This window comes from Sarcophilus harrisii, chromosome 3 (genome assembly GCF_902635505.1).
Source record: "Sarcophilus harrisii chromosome 3, mSarHar1.11, whole genome shotgun sequence".
NCBI classification, from domain to species: domain Eukaryota; kingdom Metazoa; phylum Chordata; class Mammalia; order Dasyuromorphia; family Dasyuridae; genus Sarcophilus; species Sarcophilus harrisii.
Window position 1 is genome coordinate 324,031,193 of NC_045428.1, and position 14,116 is coordinate 324,045,308.

At 32.9% G+C, this 14,116-nt stretch overlaps 1 protein-coding gene across 1 annotated transcript in view; it reads right to left on the reverse strand.

The window, feature by feature from the left end:
* CNTNAP5 (contactin associated protein family member 5) overlaps positions 1-14,116 on the reverse strand; it is an 876,250-nt gene that overhangs the window by 688,984 nt on the left and 173,150 nt on the right. The window contains exon 2 of the mRNA XM_031959885.1: positions 1,317-1,421. Within this exon, the coding sequence (XP_031815745.1) occupies positions 1,317-1,421 (105 nt within the window). The remainder of the gene's footprint in view (positions 1-1,316; positions 1,422-14,116) is intronic.

Sequence of the window (14,116 nt, forward strand, 5' to 3'; positions counted from 1 at the left end):
AGAATTCCTACCATCCACCAAAAGACATTTAGTTGCCACTTTCTATGCAAGTTCTTTTCTAAACTTCCTATTTGTTAAAATTTTCTCCTTCTGGAAATCACTTTGCATAAACTTAGCAATGACTGACTTGTTCTCATAATAATCCTTGGAAGAATCCAAGATTCTAAAAGGGAGAAACTACTTCACTTTTGACTTTGCATCCATGGAACCTAGTATTGCACAAATTAGCTGCTGAATAAGTGTCTCTTGAATTTAATGGAAATTATTTTGACAATTAATTTGGTGGTGCCTTCTAACATCTCTCTCTCCAATTGTTAACTGGCACAATATTTATTAAATCTTTTCTTTTTACTCTTTTTGGTATACTTAGGATTGCCTTCCCAGGACAATTTTAACCTCCTATAAGACTAAGAGCATCCATTATAATTTTGTTAGTCACATCTAAAATCTAAGTTAATGCTAATAGTCTCCATAAACATTTGCTCATTTAATTTTTTTAAAGTTCTTGCTGTCATCTATCCATTTCCCTTCATTTTCTTGTTATATTATTAATGGTAATAGCAGATTTATGTCTTTTACTTGATAACACTTCATATTTCTGAAGCTACTTCTTTGGAAATACATTTGTAGCTTTGGAATTCACACAAAAGTGTTCATCAACAAATAGGAGTCTTTATGATTATCTTATTAAAAACAAATGAAGATAGCTTCCAAGGCTCTTTTCAGGGTACCAACCACAGTGATGGACTTTCTGTATTCAAAGGTGAATTTGAGATGAGAACACTGAATCCCAGAGTCAGATGACTTGTGGAGAGTATCCAAAGTAGTTAGTAGAAGAAATGAGGTAATAATCTTGGTTACCAAAATTACAAATTATCTCCTTTCTACTATCTTTCTTTTCCTATCAACCCAATTACTTGCTTAATCAGAGAAAATAAAAGTCTGGAAAAACTTCCCTCATTTGTTCCTCATTCATTTCTAATGTAAATATATTATCAAATATATTTATTCATCCACATGACAATAAATTCAAACATATATTTGGGATTTCTATTATAATGCAAAAACAAAGTACAAGATAAACTTTTTTTTTTCATTTTCATCAAAGTCTCCTATAATAATCAGTAAAGAACCAAATTGTCTGAACACTTATGTTTGGTATACTAGAGTAGAATCAAGTACTCTACTCTACTCTAGTAAATTCTACTAGATTCTACTCTAGTAAAATGTGAGTTTTCTTCCAATATGCAGCCTCATCCATTATTCATTAGCATTTTTCTTTATAGACTTATTCTTGCTTCAGTCACCTTACTTACCAATTCTTCTGTTGAGTTGGGCTGGGCTGAGAGTGCCAAAGAGTTCTGATGAACTGGAAAAGGCTGTTGGAGGCAGCAGGGCTGATAATGGGTTGTCACAGTTATCTAAAATCAAGAGAAGAGACACAAAGAGAAAGCCCATCAACACACTACTCTTAGAATAAGAAAAGGGGATATTCTCAGGAATTATTAATAACAACTCAAATTTATTTAGCCTTTAAGAATTACAAAGCACCTTTTTTTGTTTTTTTCTTTTTTAATAATAATAGCTTTTTTATTTTTCAAAATACATTAAAGGATCATTTTCAATATTCACCCTTGAAAAACCTTGTGTTCCAAATTTTTCTTCCTCCCTCCTTATCTCTCTCCTCCCCTAGTGAGCAATTGGATTGCTCTAATATAGATTAAACATGACAAAGCACTTTCTTAACAATAACTTTATGAGGAAGAATATATAGGAAATATTTTCTTCAATTTATAAATAAGGAAATCAAGTTCAAGAGAAGTTAAATAACTTGATCTTATAGCTCATGAGTAAGATTTAGGATTTGAACCTTATCTTTGGGCCCCATATCCAGCCATCTTTTCACTTCAAGATTTCTTAGAAAAATATTTTTTTTCCTTCCAGAATCTCTCTTATAATGGGAGAAAAGTGAAGGGGAGAGGGATAATAATCATGTTAGATTAATATGTTAATTGGACCCAGGTCAGAGATTCTGGGAGCAATTTTGAAGATGGAAAAGAGAATTAGGATATATAAATGACCCATATTTATAAGTTGTCTGAGAACAAAACCACTGTTGATGTCCAAAACAAAATTCATGTTAGTTCCATGGCAACACTGGCATATGTATCTGTGGAAATCATGAAGTAGGCCAAGTTGAAGAAAATAACAAAACAAATAAACAAACAAATAAATATGTGAATAATGAAATAAAATCAGATTATGTTTAATTGAGAGTCCGATACATTTTTTATTGAGGGCATACTCAAATATAGTTCTATTTTAACCCTTTAGGAAAAATTTTCGAATATTTTCTTTCTTTACTTTCTAACCCTTCTAAGATAGTACTTTACCAAATGAGCCCCAGTTTTGTGACTGGGTTTCTTATGCAGATGAGATCACTACAATAAATATACACTTTCCAGGACAGGAGACAAGAGGGGAGACAAAGGTAATTTTAATTAGATGGGTAAATTTAATTCTCTTCTAAATTGAGTCTTCTTTATTTTATGCCTGAAGTTAAATTTGAAAAAGCTGAGACTCAGAGATTGGTCTGAATCTGTATTTACTAAAAGACTACCCTGATCCTTCCTTTTAAATTAATTAAAAAGATAATTTGAGCCTTGATATATGTGGCAGGCATGTGCTAGTACCGAAGCAACAAATACAAAAGTGTTTACCCTTAAGATGGTGCTTACCTTCAAGAAGCTTACATTCTATATTGTCAAACTTATTCTTTCCTTTCGCATAGTTTTCTTATAGATTATTCCTTTCTCTTAAAAGTAGAGGGCAGTAAATAGCCTAAATACATAAAATTCTATTCAATAGAGATTTTAGAATTTTGCTAATTCCACTTTTACTATAGATTCAATTTTTCATTGTCTTGAATAGTGACTTTTCCCCACTTATCACAGAGAATACATTGCTCTTTATGAAGTTGATAACCATTATAAGGCAGTGGCAAACACCCAGAGCTAGAAACCAGAAATCTTCAAATCCAATCTTTTATTTCATACTAATTATGTGACAGTGGGCAAGCCACTTTCTTTCTCTGCTCCTCCATTTCTGCTTTTCTGTTTTACATGCCATCTATGAATCTATGATTCTGTTCAGCAATTTCAACACAATCTTCAAACCTACATTAAAGAGTAAGGATTAAATTAATTATATTCTGTGGGAGAAAAAAAGTGGACAGTTTAAAAAAAAACAAATATGACTATAATGCATTTTTCTTATTTGGGAATGCCTGAAAGAAAGCATTTGGACTATTTGAAGTAAAATTAATGAGAAGCATAAGGACAAAATGCTTGTTACTTGAAATGTGTTAAAATCAGCTTGGCAAAGTGTATTTTGGGTTTTTACAAAACACAAATGTTTGAAAAATATTATGAGGCATTCTACAAAATAAAATATAGGCAGGTCCTCACTAATGAGGCAGAAACAAATCAGTGGTTGACCACGCTACAAGAACAGGGGTCATTGAAAAGTAAATGGTTACAAATGCTTTTTTTTTCCTTTGTTTTTGTCCCAGGCCACTCCATTTGATGTGCTGAAAATAAGATAATCACTAATGACATTGAAAAGAGATTTAAACCTTATTTTAAGTTTCCATCTCCCTCACGATTCTTTAAAAAGATTTTAAATTTATTTGTTAGTCATAAATGGGAAGGGGTGATATCCAGAAGGGTGTAAAGTAAACTTTTTGATGGGCATCCTCTCCTGTTCATTCTCTAAAATATTAGTGGCTCATTTCAGGAAGATCTCTTTCCATAGTTCGATGTCATTAAGGACAGGATGTTTTCCAGGATTTCTGATTGTCATATTTCTAACTCTCATTTTTCTGCCTATTAAATATTTCCTTCTCCTGGGGACAGTCTTTAAGATGTGTCTTTAAGATGATAACTCTCTATTGGGTGATGATAACAATAATACCTGTTATTATCACCACTACTACTACCTATTATAATTATTAATAATGGTAATATTTTCTATGTGAAGGTCAGGAGATCTTCCAAGAACTGTCTTTCTCTCTCCTTCGCAACACACATGTATTTTAACCACACCGTTTGTCTGGAGATGATATCCCAATCTTGTTTGCCTAATCCAAAGACCTAAAAATAAGATGGGAATTCTCAGCTACAGAAGAAAAAACGAACACAACTATGGCTAGTCAGTCAGGAAAGATATTTGGAGGCAGATGGCTGTGTTGGTGTCTTTCACAGCACAATAGCCAAGTGGGAAATCATTCACTTCTGAGTGAGATAGATCATAAAACTTACCAGCACCTAGATAATGGAAATTGAGAATATAGTTATGTATCTCTACTCATTAAAAAAAGTTACAGAAACATCTCCTATTAATTAAGTGAAAGGGGTAATATTCCATTGAGCATTATTATAGATGAATGCCCCAGGAAGCTCATTATTGGGAAAATGTCATCATCCTGCAATAATATCCTAGCAGTATTTTTACTCTATCTCATCACCCTACTCTGTCTCTCTGGTTAGAAAGGGAAGCTGTGGATTCCAAAATGTTCCATTAAACTTAGCTCAGAATTTCTCATTTCTCACCTGGCTACAGTACTTTGGGATTTCTCTTGAATTTTATACCATGACACTTTTTGTGTGTTTTCTTCCATTTAATTATAAGCTGCTTGAAGACCTAGAATTTCATTTTTGTATTTATACCCCAGAGCTTAGTACAGTACCTGGCATAGAGTAGACACTTAACAAATGCTTACTGACTGATTGACATTTATCACTAAGAATGTAGAAATAGCATTGATCTAGAAACAAAATATCTGAACTCTGCCACTTTTCTGTACAATTTGGACAAATTATTCAGTCTCTTTGAGCCTTAGTTCCCTTCCCTTCAAAATAAGGAGAAAAATGCTTCCTCTATCTTCACCATAAGATTACTTCAAGCATAAAATGTGTGTGGAGGTGGGGGTGGGAGGGAGGAATTCAAAGTGTATTGAAAACTATAAATCTTAAAAAAAAAAAAAAAAGAATAGATAAAAGATTTGAAAAGGTCTTTACATTTTCTAAGGGAAATAGCATTAATAATATTTCTTTTAAATCATCTCTTCCTCATTAAGACAACAAAAACTTGCCATTATTCATAATTGGACTTCTTTTGAGATTTATAAGTAATCATCCACTGTACTCTTACTTTGATATCATAGTTGGGTGGAGGTGACCCCAGATTTTCAAATACAAGACCAGCAGAGCCCAAATGCTGTGATAGACTATTAAGGATCCAAGTTCAGAACATCACAGACTTTGTGTCTATTTTCTAAAAACCAGTCTAAGTCCAGAGGAGCTTATCACCAGAAAACTGATCACATAAGGATTTTTTTTTTCCTTTCTGCATGAAGGTCAGGAAATCTCGCAAGAACTTTCTCTCTCTTGCTAGGCAACATACATGTATTTTAACCACACCATTTGGCTAGAGATAATAGCCTCATCTTGTTTGTCTAATCCAAAGACCTAAAAATAACATGGGAATTCTCAAGCTTCAGAACAACAAAAGAGTACAACCATGGCTAATCTGTGAAAAAAGGACATTTTAGAGGTAGATGGCTGTTTTGGTACCTTTCTCATAATAGCCAAGTGGGAAATCTCTTACTGTGTGAGATAGATCATAAAACTTACCAGCACCTACATCATGAAAATTGAGAGTATAGTTATATATCCACTCATTAAAAAATTATAGTGTAGGAGTAAGAAGAAATTTTGTAGAAGATCATCTATTCATGTGGAGGGATTTGCATCAATGAATTTTTTTTTGAAGAAATGAAGTATCACAATAAAAATGGAGATACTGAGGGGAGAAGGGAAAGAAAAATGTAGGGTGAAAGAATTTGAAGTTTGGGGCAAAATGAAATACTTAATAGGTATAAGGAAGATTTATCTCAATAACAACAAAAACAATTGGAAAGAGGAAAAACACACAAAAAGAAACACAGTCTAGCTGAGTTGCTGTGGGAATTCTAAATTCCATGAATCCTATTACTTTATTTTCAGATCTTCTCAAATTAGTTCCAGTGTGTTGATACTGTGTCTTTATAGTTCAAAAAAACACAGCCACTTCTGTCAAAATGTCAGTGAGAAAAATAATTTGTTTGGGGTTTTCTTGTATGTATTTTCAAGGAGGATGGAAAGTAGATTCAGATACTCTTGAGATTTTTTTTACATGAAATTCTGTGTAATTTTAGGAACATCACTTCAGTGTGACAAGGGTGAAGGAGGGAATAGTCAGGGAACACATCTGAGTGAAATGAGATGTAGAGGAGGGAAGAAGAGAGATCCTTTGGCAAATGACATCAAACCTCCTCAGTTAATTACAAAATGAAACCTTAAGCTAAAAGGGTTGGGGAGTAGGTGTCCCAGGACACTTGAGGAAGGGCAGAAAATTAATCGACCTTATGGTGAGTGGGATAGTGAATGAAAAAGGGAGATGTAAAAAGACTATCTTGCTCCAGAAGGGTCCAATTTGAAATTCTATAATTTTAGAGTAGAATCACCCAAAATGGTTTTATAAATTTCTCCATCTCCATTTAGCAACAGTTGAACAGCAGTGAAAAATTGAATAGTAAGAGTAAATCCAGGGTTGGATCTGGGAAAGGCATAATGGGCAACATGTAAAGGGTCTAGTGGCTTGAATGTGATTTATCAAAGGGGTAGCTATAGAGAAGGAGGGAAATTGCAGACCATGTATAAAGTGATGGCCAGGGGGATAACTGAGGTGTAGAAATATTTAGTGAGGTTGAAAAATAATAAAGTATCATAAAGAAGAGGAACAGATTGAATGATTTAAAAATCGCATGAATATGAGAGTAAAATGCTTGTGGTTGAGGACAAAGGGTATGGGCATCTTTTTCTCAGTTGAGGTTGAGTTTGGGATAAGTCTAAAGAACTTAGTAGACTGAAGACCCAGAAATTTAGCTTGGCTTGAATAGAAATTAAAATGAATATTGCATGCATATTACAATTTCATAATAAGAGGGGAATATCAGCATGAAGAGAAAGTGGAATGGTAACCTTCTGAATAGAGAGAAAGGGATAGATAGGAGAGGTGTAGTGGTACAAAAGAGTTAACATTTTATAGTGGTAGAAGATTGTCTGGGACATGAGACATTAGATGGTTTGTTTCTAAATATCAGAGGCTAAACTTGAACCCAGGACCACATAATGCCAAGGCCTGTTCTCTACTATATGAGGCTCTCATTAAGTAAGTATTATCTCAGAAAAGGAAATATTATTTTTCTTTGGCATATCATTCTATTAGATGGAGTAAATTTCCTTTGATCTGAGGAAGCTCTATGTCATGACAGTGACTAACAAATTTTAGCTTAAATCCTCAAGTGCTCAAATACCACAGATTTCCTATGAATTTGAGTTTCTGTTGTCTGAAGGTGATTTTGCATATGATTCAGGTTCTACATAGAAAAAGCTTGGTAGAAATAATATGTGGGAAAATCACAGATCCTAATATCAGGAGAACTGAATGATAATTCAGACTTTGCCAATAACTTGTTTTGTAATCTGAATCAATTCACCTATCAAGGATATGCTGGAGCCATCTTGAACTTACACAAAAGAGTTAATTGCTACATTTTCAAAATGACATTTATACCTTGGAAATCAGTAAATATGACAAATCAGGGATTGATTTTTGTTTTGTTTTATTGACTTCTAAACTTCAGAAAGTAATAAAGAAAATGTCATTGATAACAGATTAAATCTAAAAGTGTATAATTTGTAAATCTCTCTTCTAGAGATCTAGTTATTAAATATTCAACAGCAAACCATTGTTTTACTTATTGTATTTTAGTCTTTTCTGATGCCTTTCAGTAAAAGTGATAATGAAATGGGCTTTATTTGCTCTTGGCCAGAAGATATTTGATATGGACCTGAAGAAGAAAACATATAAAGGCTTTTTTTTTAAAGCATAAAATGCTATGGTAATATAATTTTTTTTGCACATGAGTATACCTAATGGTAGCATTATATATGTATTTTTTGAAACTTAAAGATGACCTTACCAATAGAAATCAGCTCTGTATGTAGGATTGAAATTTCTTTTTTTAATGATTTTTGACAAAAATCTCTAAAATAATGTTCCTGGATCATCTGCTGTCAGAGTCTATTGTTATAATTTGTGCCTTGAAATTTCTAAATTATCTAGTTATAGAATGGGAAAGCTAGAATGTATCTCTGAAGTCACAGAATCATAAGATTTTGATATGAAACTAATTTTACAATCCATCAAGTCTAAAACCTTTTGAGGATGAGAAAATTGAGGCCCAGATTTGAACCCAGAGTTTCCTAACTTGCAAGTCTAGAGTCAATACAGCACAATACTGCTTCCTTTAAATAATAATCATCTGGTACAACTTCATTATTTTACATCTGAGGAAACTCAGGAAGGCTGAGGGAGATGAAGTTATTCCCTAAAATTCACACCTTTAGGGAATACAGGTTTTGAAGTAGAAAAAGCCAGGGTTCTTAAATTCCTTATTTGCCTCCATCCACCAAGAGTCAGTTGTTTGTTGGTTCTGTCCTGTAACAATCTATAGCTGTGTTGTTTTGCGAAAAGTCCCAATATCTCTTAGTCTTCCTTTCTTTTTTTTCAAAAGTTTGTGATTTCATCAGCATAGGAATTCTCAATATAGAAATTACCTCAATAATGCAGTTAGGAAACTCTTCTAAAGCATTTAGTTTTAATGAATTTTCTTGAGTACTAATAATTTATTTCTAGAATATACATTTTTAATACACGTATTCTCGTTCAGACAGACAAAAAGGAATACTTCAAAAAAAGTTTTTCAGAGAAGAATAAGTTCTAAATGTAGAAAGAATTTGAATCCCTCCTGTCCTACAAACATCACTACAAACTTCGGAGAAAATTCATGAACACACACACATACATGTACAAATTTAGACAGTATCTTTGCAAGGATTACTTATTAATTCTTCTATTGATCTATAGACAAGCACGTGTATTTGATGTATTCAATCTGGGGGTAAGAGGAAAATCTCCGCCCCCCCCCCAACATTTGCTTTAAGGTAAAGATTAATGTTCTTCTGTAACATTAATTAAAAGATAAAAATGTAAAAACACAAAAAAAACAAATAAAAAGTAAAGAGTAAATCAGATTCTGTGCAAAAGCTCCTTTTTAAAGATTTTTTAAACTATAAAGAATATGTTTGTTGTCAACATATGTTTCTATTCATTATTATTAAAATAGCTATAAGGTTATAGATGGCGAAGTTAATTTCTGTACAACAGCCTTGATTGACACAGCAAATTGTCTGTGTTTGGGAACTTGAAGTTTAAAAGATTCATTTTTATTTATAGTTGAGATAAAAATTCCTCTTAGCATAGCACACTTAATGGCCTACTTTGTTTAAAAGACATAAAGTATGCACTTTGTGCAGTGCCTAAAATGGTGCTTAAAAGTGACAACTCAAGATTTTAACTTCATTTGCATTTCCCCCCCTTGATACCCATAATTCCACATTAGATTCATTTGATCATTGATTAATTTATTTTGATTTTTTTTGACTAGATGAAAGAGGAGATTCTTCTCCTCAATTGCTAACTTTGATCACTGAATGAGTGCAGCCTCAGTCAGACTGAGACCTGTTGAAGACTTTAGTTTAAAAAGGCCAAGGTCTCCCATTGATTGCATTCATCCAGGGCCATCTAAAGTCATCTTCATCTATATTTTGTCACTGCATCCAGATGTCTCTAGGAAAAGTGAGGTAGTGACCTTGCACAGCCTCCTTCACTTAAATCCAACTCACTTGAATGTCATAGCATCTTTTACCTGATGCCATTAGCCTTTTTGAGAACGAATGACAAACAACAACTTAAAAATGATAACTCACTTTTAGCTTCATTCCACCCCTTGATACCCATAATTCCACATTGTAAACAGCAAAGCAAATATTATAATATTCTTGATATTGACTTATGCACCTCTTTTTCTATGATAAACACTAAAAGAAAAAACTGCTTTCATAACACAAATGAAAGCTGCCCACTTCTCTAAGGACAAGCCATAAGGAGAACACCCACCTTCCTCTCTAGCCATCTGTAACCCACACATCCTGAGATTTAGAGCTGAAAGGAACCAAAGAGACCATCTAGTTCATCCACTACAACAAGTTAAAGAAACTAACATTCAGGAGGAAGATATTCCTTGCTTAGTCACGCAGGGAATAAGTATCAAAAATAAAATTTTAACCAAGTTTATCTGACACCAGATTCAGGGTTCTTTCCACTGTGCCATGGTTCTCCCATTTAATTCAATCGAACAAGTATTTTTAAATCCTCTGTAAGAAAAGAAATGGGCCACCTTCTACCTATTATTAAGAAGTATAACGTCTAGTTGGGGAAATGGAGGCAGTTCCCTGATACCCATGTAGATATGCAATTCAGTTTGGAGGGAAAGAGAAAGAGTACCTTACTGACATGTAGAACACTTAAGTAATGTAACTTTAACATTAATGATTAATTAATAATATTATAATCCTTACAATCATTAAGATTTCCCCCTAAAATCTGAGGTTCACATTCTGACAAATACACAAAGAAACTATGGGTAAAGGGATAGATGCAAACTATGTAATGGAAACAGATAACTTATAACTCCTAAATAACAGAAGAACAGACCTTTTGAGAAAGGTCGTCACTAAGTTCACTAGGGAATACTGCAGCTTTGATATATAAATTGCACTAATGCTTATATAGGCTTTTTCCTGGCTAATAGGCTGGGTCACACACTAGACTGATATGCTGACTTCTTATTGTAAGTCAATTTTTATAGATAATCTCCTTTTAGGGCATGGATATTTATTCTAGAAGTTTGACCAGTTGGATTCCTGGGGCTTATTCTTCAGTGAGCAGCTACGATCTTCTTGCAAAAGCAATAATACTTACTTCAAAATTGGCAGAAGGCTCTTCTGACTCTTTTAGACGCTTGGCTAAAAGTCTTATCATGGCCATGCAGGAAGTTAAAGACATCCAAACTCTTAACCTCTTTTGACAATATTTTGTGGTTCATAGGTGGATTTCATTTATCATTGACTTTGCCTTATTTATTATGGATGACTGCTCCAGTACTCTTCCCAGATTATTTTTGGGTCTTATACAGATTAGTGGGTAGGAGATAGATAGATAGAATATATTTGTATCCATATGTATTGTCTCCATTTGGAAGTAAAACTAGCGTATTGATGACCTTTTATATACAGTTGACCTAGTCAAGTCTTAGATTTTTTCCCCCAAGGAATAAAATGCTTCATTTCCAATGGAAATGGTTTCATTTTACATTTTAGTATTATATCTAGTTTTTTTTTTTCCCTTATGGATTTTAATTTTCCTGAACTTTCAATGGGATAGAGCTCTAACATAATTTTGTCTAATTGGTTGCCATGTTCTATGTGGTTCTGAAGACATTTTTCATTGAAATTAAGGATTCTACATCATATTTTGTGTTCTTATCTCTGTAATATATAACTTTGACATCAATTCAATTTAATAAAATTAATTTCTCCCATAATCCTCCCTTTATACAGATTAGATTCTAAATCATCTTCCCCTCCCTCAACGTACTTCCCCCCCTCTCACCAGGATTAGTATTTTTTGAATGACTCTTACTTCCTCTAGTTTTTCGCTTCTTTAAGGAAGGCTTTGATTCACCTTTAGTATCACATTCCTAATCATTAATACACTACTCTAATGCTAATGTTACTTGGTTCAAAAATCTTCAAAACTTCCTCATTGACAATTGTAAATTAACCTGTAAATTCTTTATACTGGCATTCAATTTTATAAATGTCTCCTTACACTGATTCAATATAGTTCCAACCAAATCTTTTTTAAACTTTTGTGTTCTATTTCTCTTCAGATAACCTGTAGTCTAGTCAAATTGTCCTACTTATTGTTCTTCCTTTCTTATTCTATTTTCTGTTATACCCAGAACTTTTCCATATTGTTGACAATGCTTGGAGCAACCTTCAATTTTAATCCCTCACAATCTTAATCTCTTTCTCTGGAAGTCTTTTCCTTTCTTCAAGACACAAGTGAGGTTTCACCTCCTAATGAAGTCTTCTACTCTTCTACATAAATACCCCCCCCATATTTCTTATAACTATTTTTATTTTAATTAGTACTAGTTTATATTTTTATAAAATTTACAGGTAATGTTTAATTTTACAATTATATCCTTTGCATTTGACACAATGCCATGCTTATAAGCGATATTTATTGAATTGAATGGCCTTGAGCAGTTCTTTACCCCTTTGGAATTAATTTCATCATCTACAATATGAATGATTGGACCAGATGATCACTAAAGTACATTAATGTTTTATGATTCTAATTAAGGATCATGGAGAAGATTCAATTTGAAGATCAGACCTTCACTTCCCAATGCTTAGTCACAACACAACACAAAACTATATTCAACATTCTTTCCAAAGACCTTGAACTAGCAAAACTCATCAAGGTTCTCTCATAGAGAAATTGATCAAATTACCATGTACATGAAAACAGAGAGTGAATCTTCTATGCCTTTGCCCAGTTAGTATGATTTGAGTGTTCCAGCTAAGCTTGACATTATCTGCACTTAATCATTTCTGCCAATAAGTATTCAACTTCCCCAAAAGTGAAATAATTAACTCTGTCACCATATTTTATTTTGAAGCTACCATTAAATTTTAATCTCAGGTCATTTATTTACTTGTCTTGCAGACTTGAAATTACAAAAATATCTCTAATTTTTCCTTGCCTTTCATCTTTGTTATCTGATAAACTATTCAATCCAATTATTTCTTCTTTTAACATTTCCTTCAGATTCACACTTCCTTTTATATTTCTCCATTCTAAGTGCCAAAATAGTGCTTAGAACATATGAAGTCCTTGATAAACACTGATTGATTTCTACTAAATGCTTTAATTTATTCCCTCAACTGTTATTCTGCTCCAAGAACCTGTTGCCTATTGTGTCAAATTTAAACTGTTCTTCATGACTTTCAGGTTTCTTAGTAATACAGTCCCATCTTATTTTCCAAGCCTTATTCTCACAACTCCCACAAATATACCCTTCTTTTTAATCAGACCAACCTCATTTACCATCCTTTTCATGTGGTGCAATTATTCTTATATTTCATACAAGTATTTCATAATCCCTCAGTATAAAAATTTGAATAAGATTGTGGATGGAAATATATATGTGGAAGTCCATTTGCATGTGATATTTGAACAGTGGGAGCAAATGAGACCATTAAGGAAGTGAGACTAGAGAGAAGAGACCTTCATTGGAGAGGTCTAGAGAGAGAAGACAACAAAAAAAAAAAGAAGTTTCTGTAGGTTTCAGGAAGTTTCCCAAAACTCTTTCCTATTCTATAACTATGCCCAAACCATTCTTTGCATATATACATGCTAAATATCCAATGTTGGTTAAGTGAGCAAATGAATAATTATACATGATCTATGAAGATAAAGAGAATATAGAGTAAAAAAAAGAAATGATTTTTATCTTTAAAATGCATATGTCTTTAAAAAAAAGTACAGATCACTTCTTAAGATGTCCAAAGGAACTATGTAAATAATAATAAAACAAGCAAAGTGAGAACATTTTAGGACACTATTATGCTATTATGTAAAGCTTTGCTCATTTCAAATGCTCTATGGTCATTTTACTTTTGTTACATAACTATTTTTTAAAATACAATGGAAGTAGTCTTCCAATAGCTAATCATGAACTTTCATGGAGGGATTCTAAATTATACAGAATGTCTTGGTTACTCTGGAAACCATAATACTGAAATACAGCTCAATCAATCAGTGTTGCAAGAGCACACTTCATATCACATATTCTAAACTATTATTTTCTTAATGGAAACAGCGAATTCTTGATGTGCCATCATCCAAACTTATTGGAACAGAGGAAAGTGCCTGATTACAAATATATCCCTGAATTTCAGAACAATGATCAATCATTCATTACCAGATGTAAATATTTCCTTCTAATCTGGTATAATTTAAGATTTATCCAAGCTTT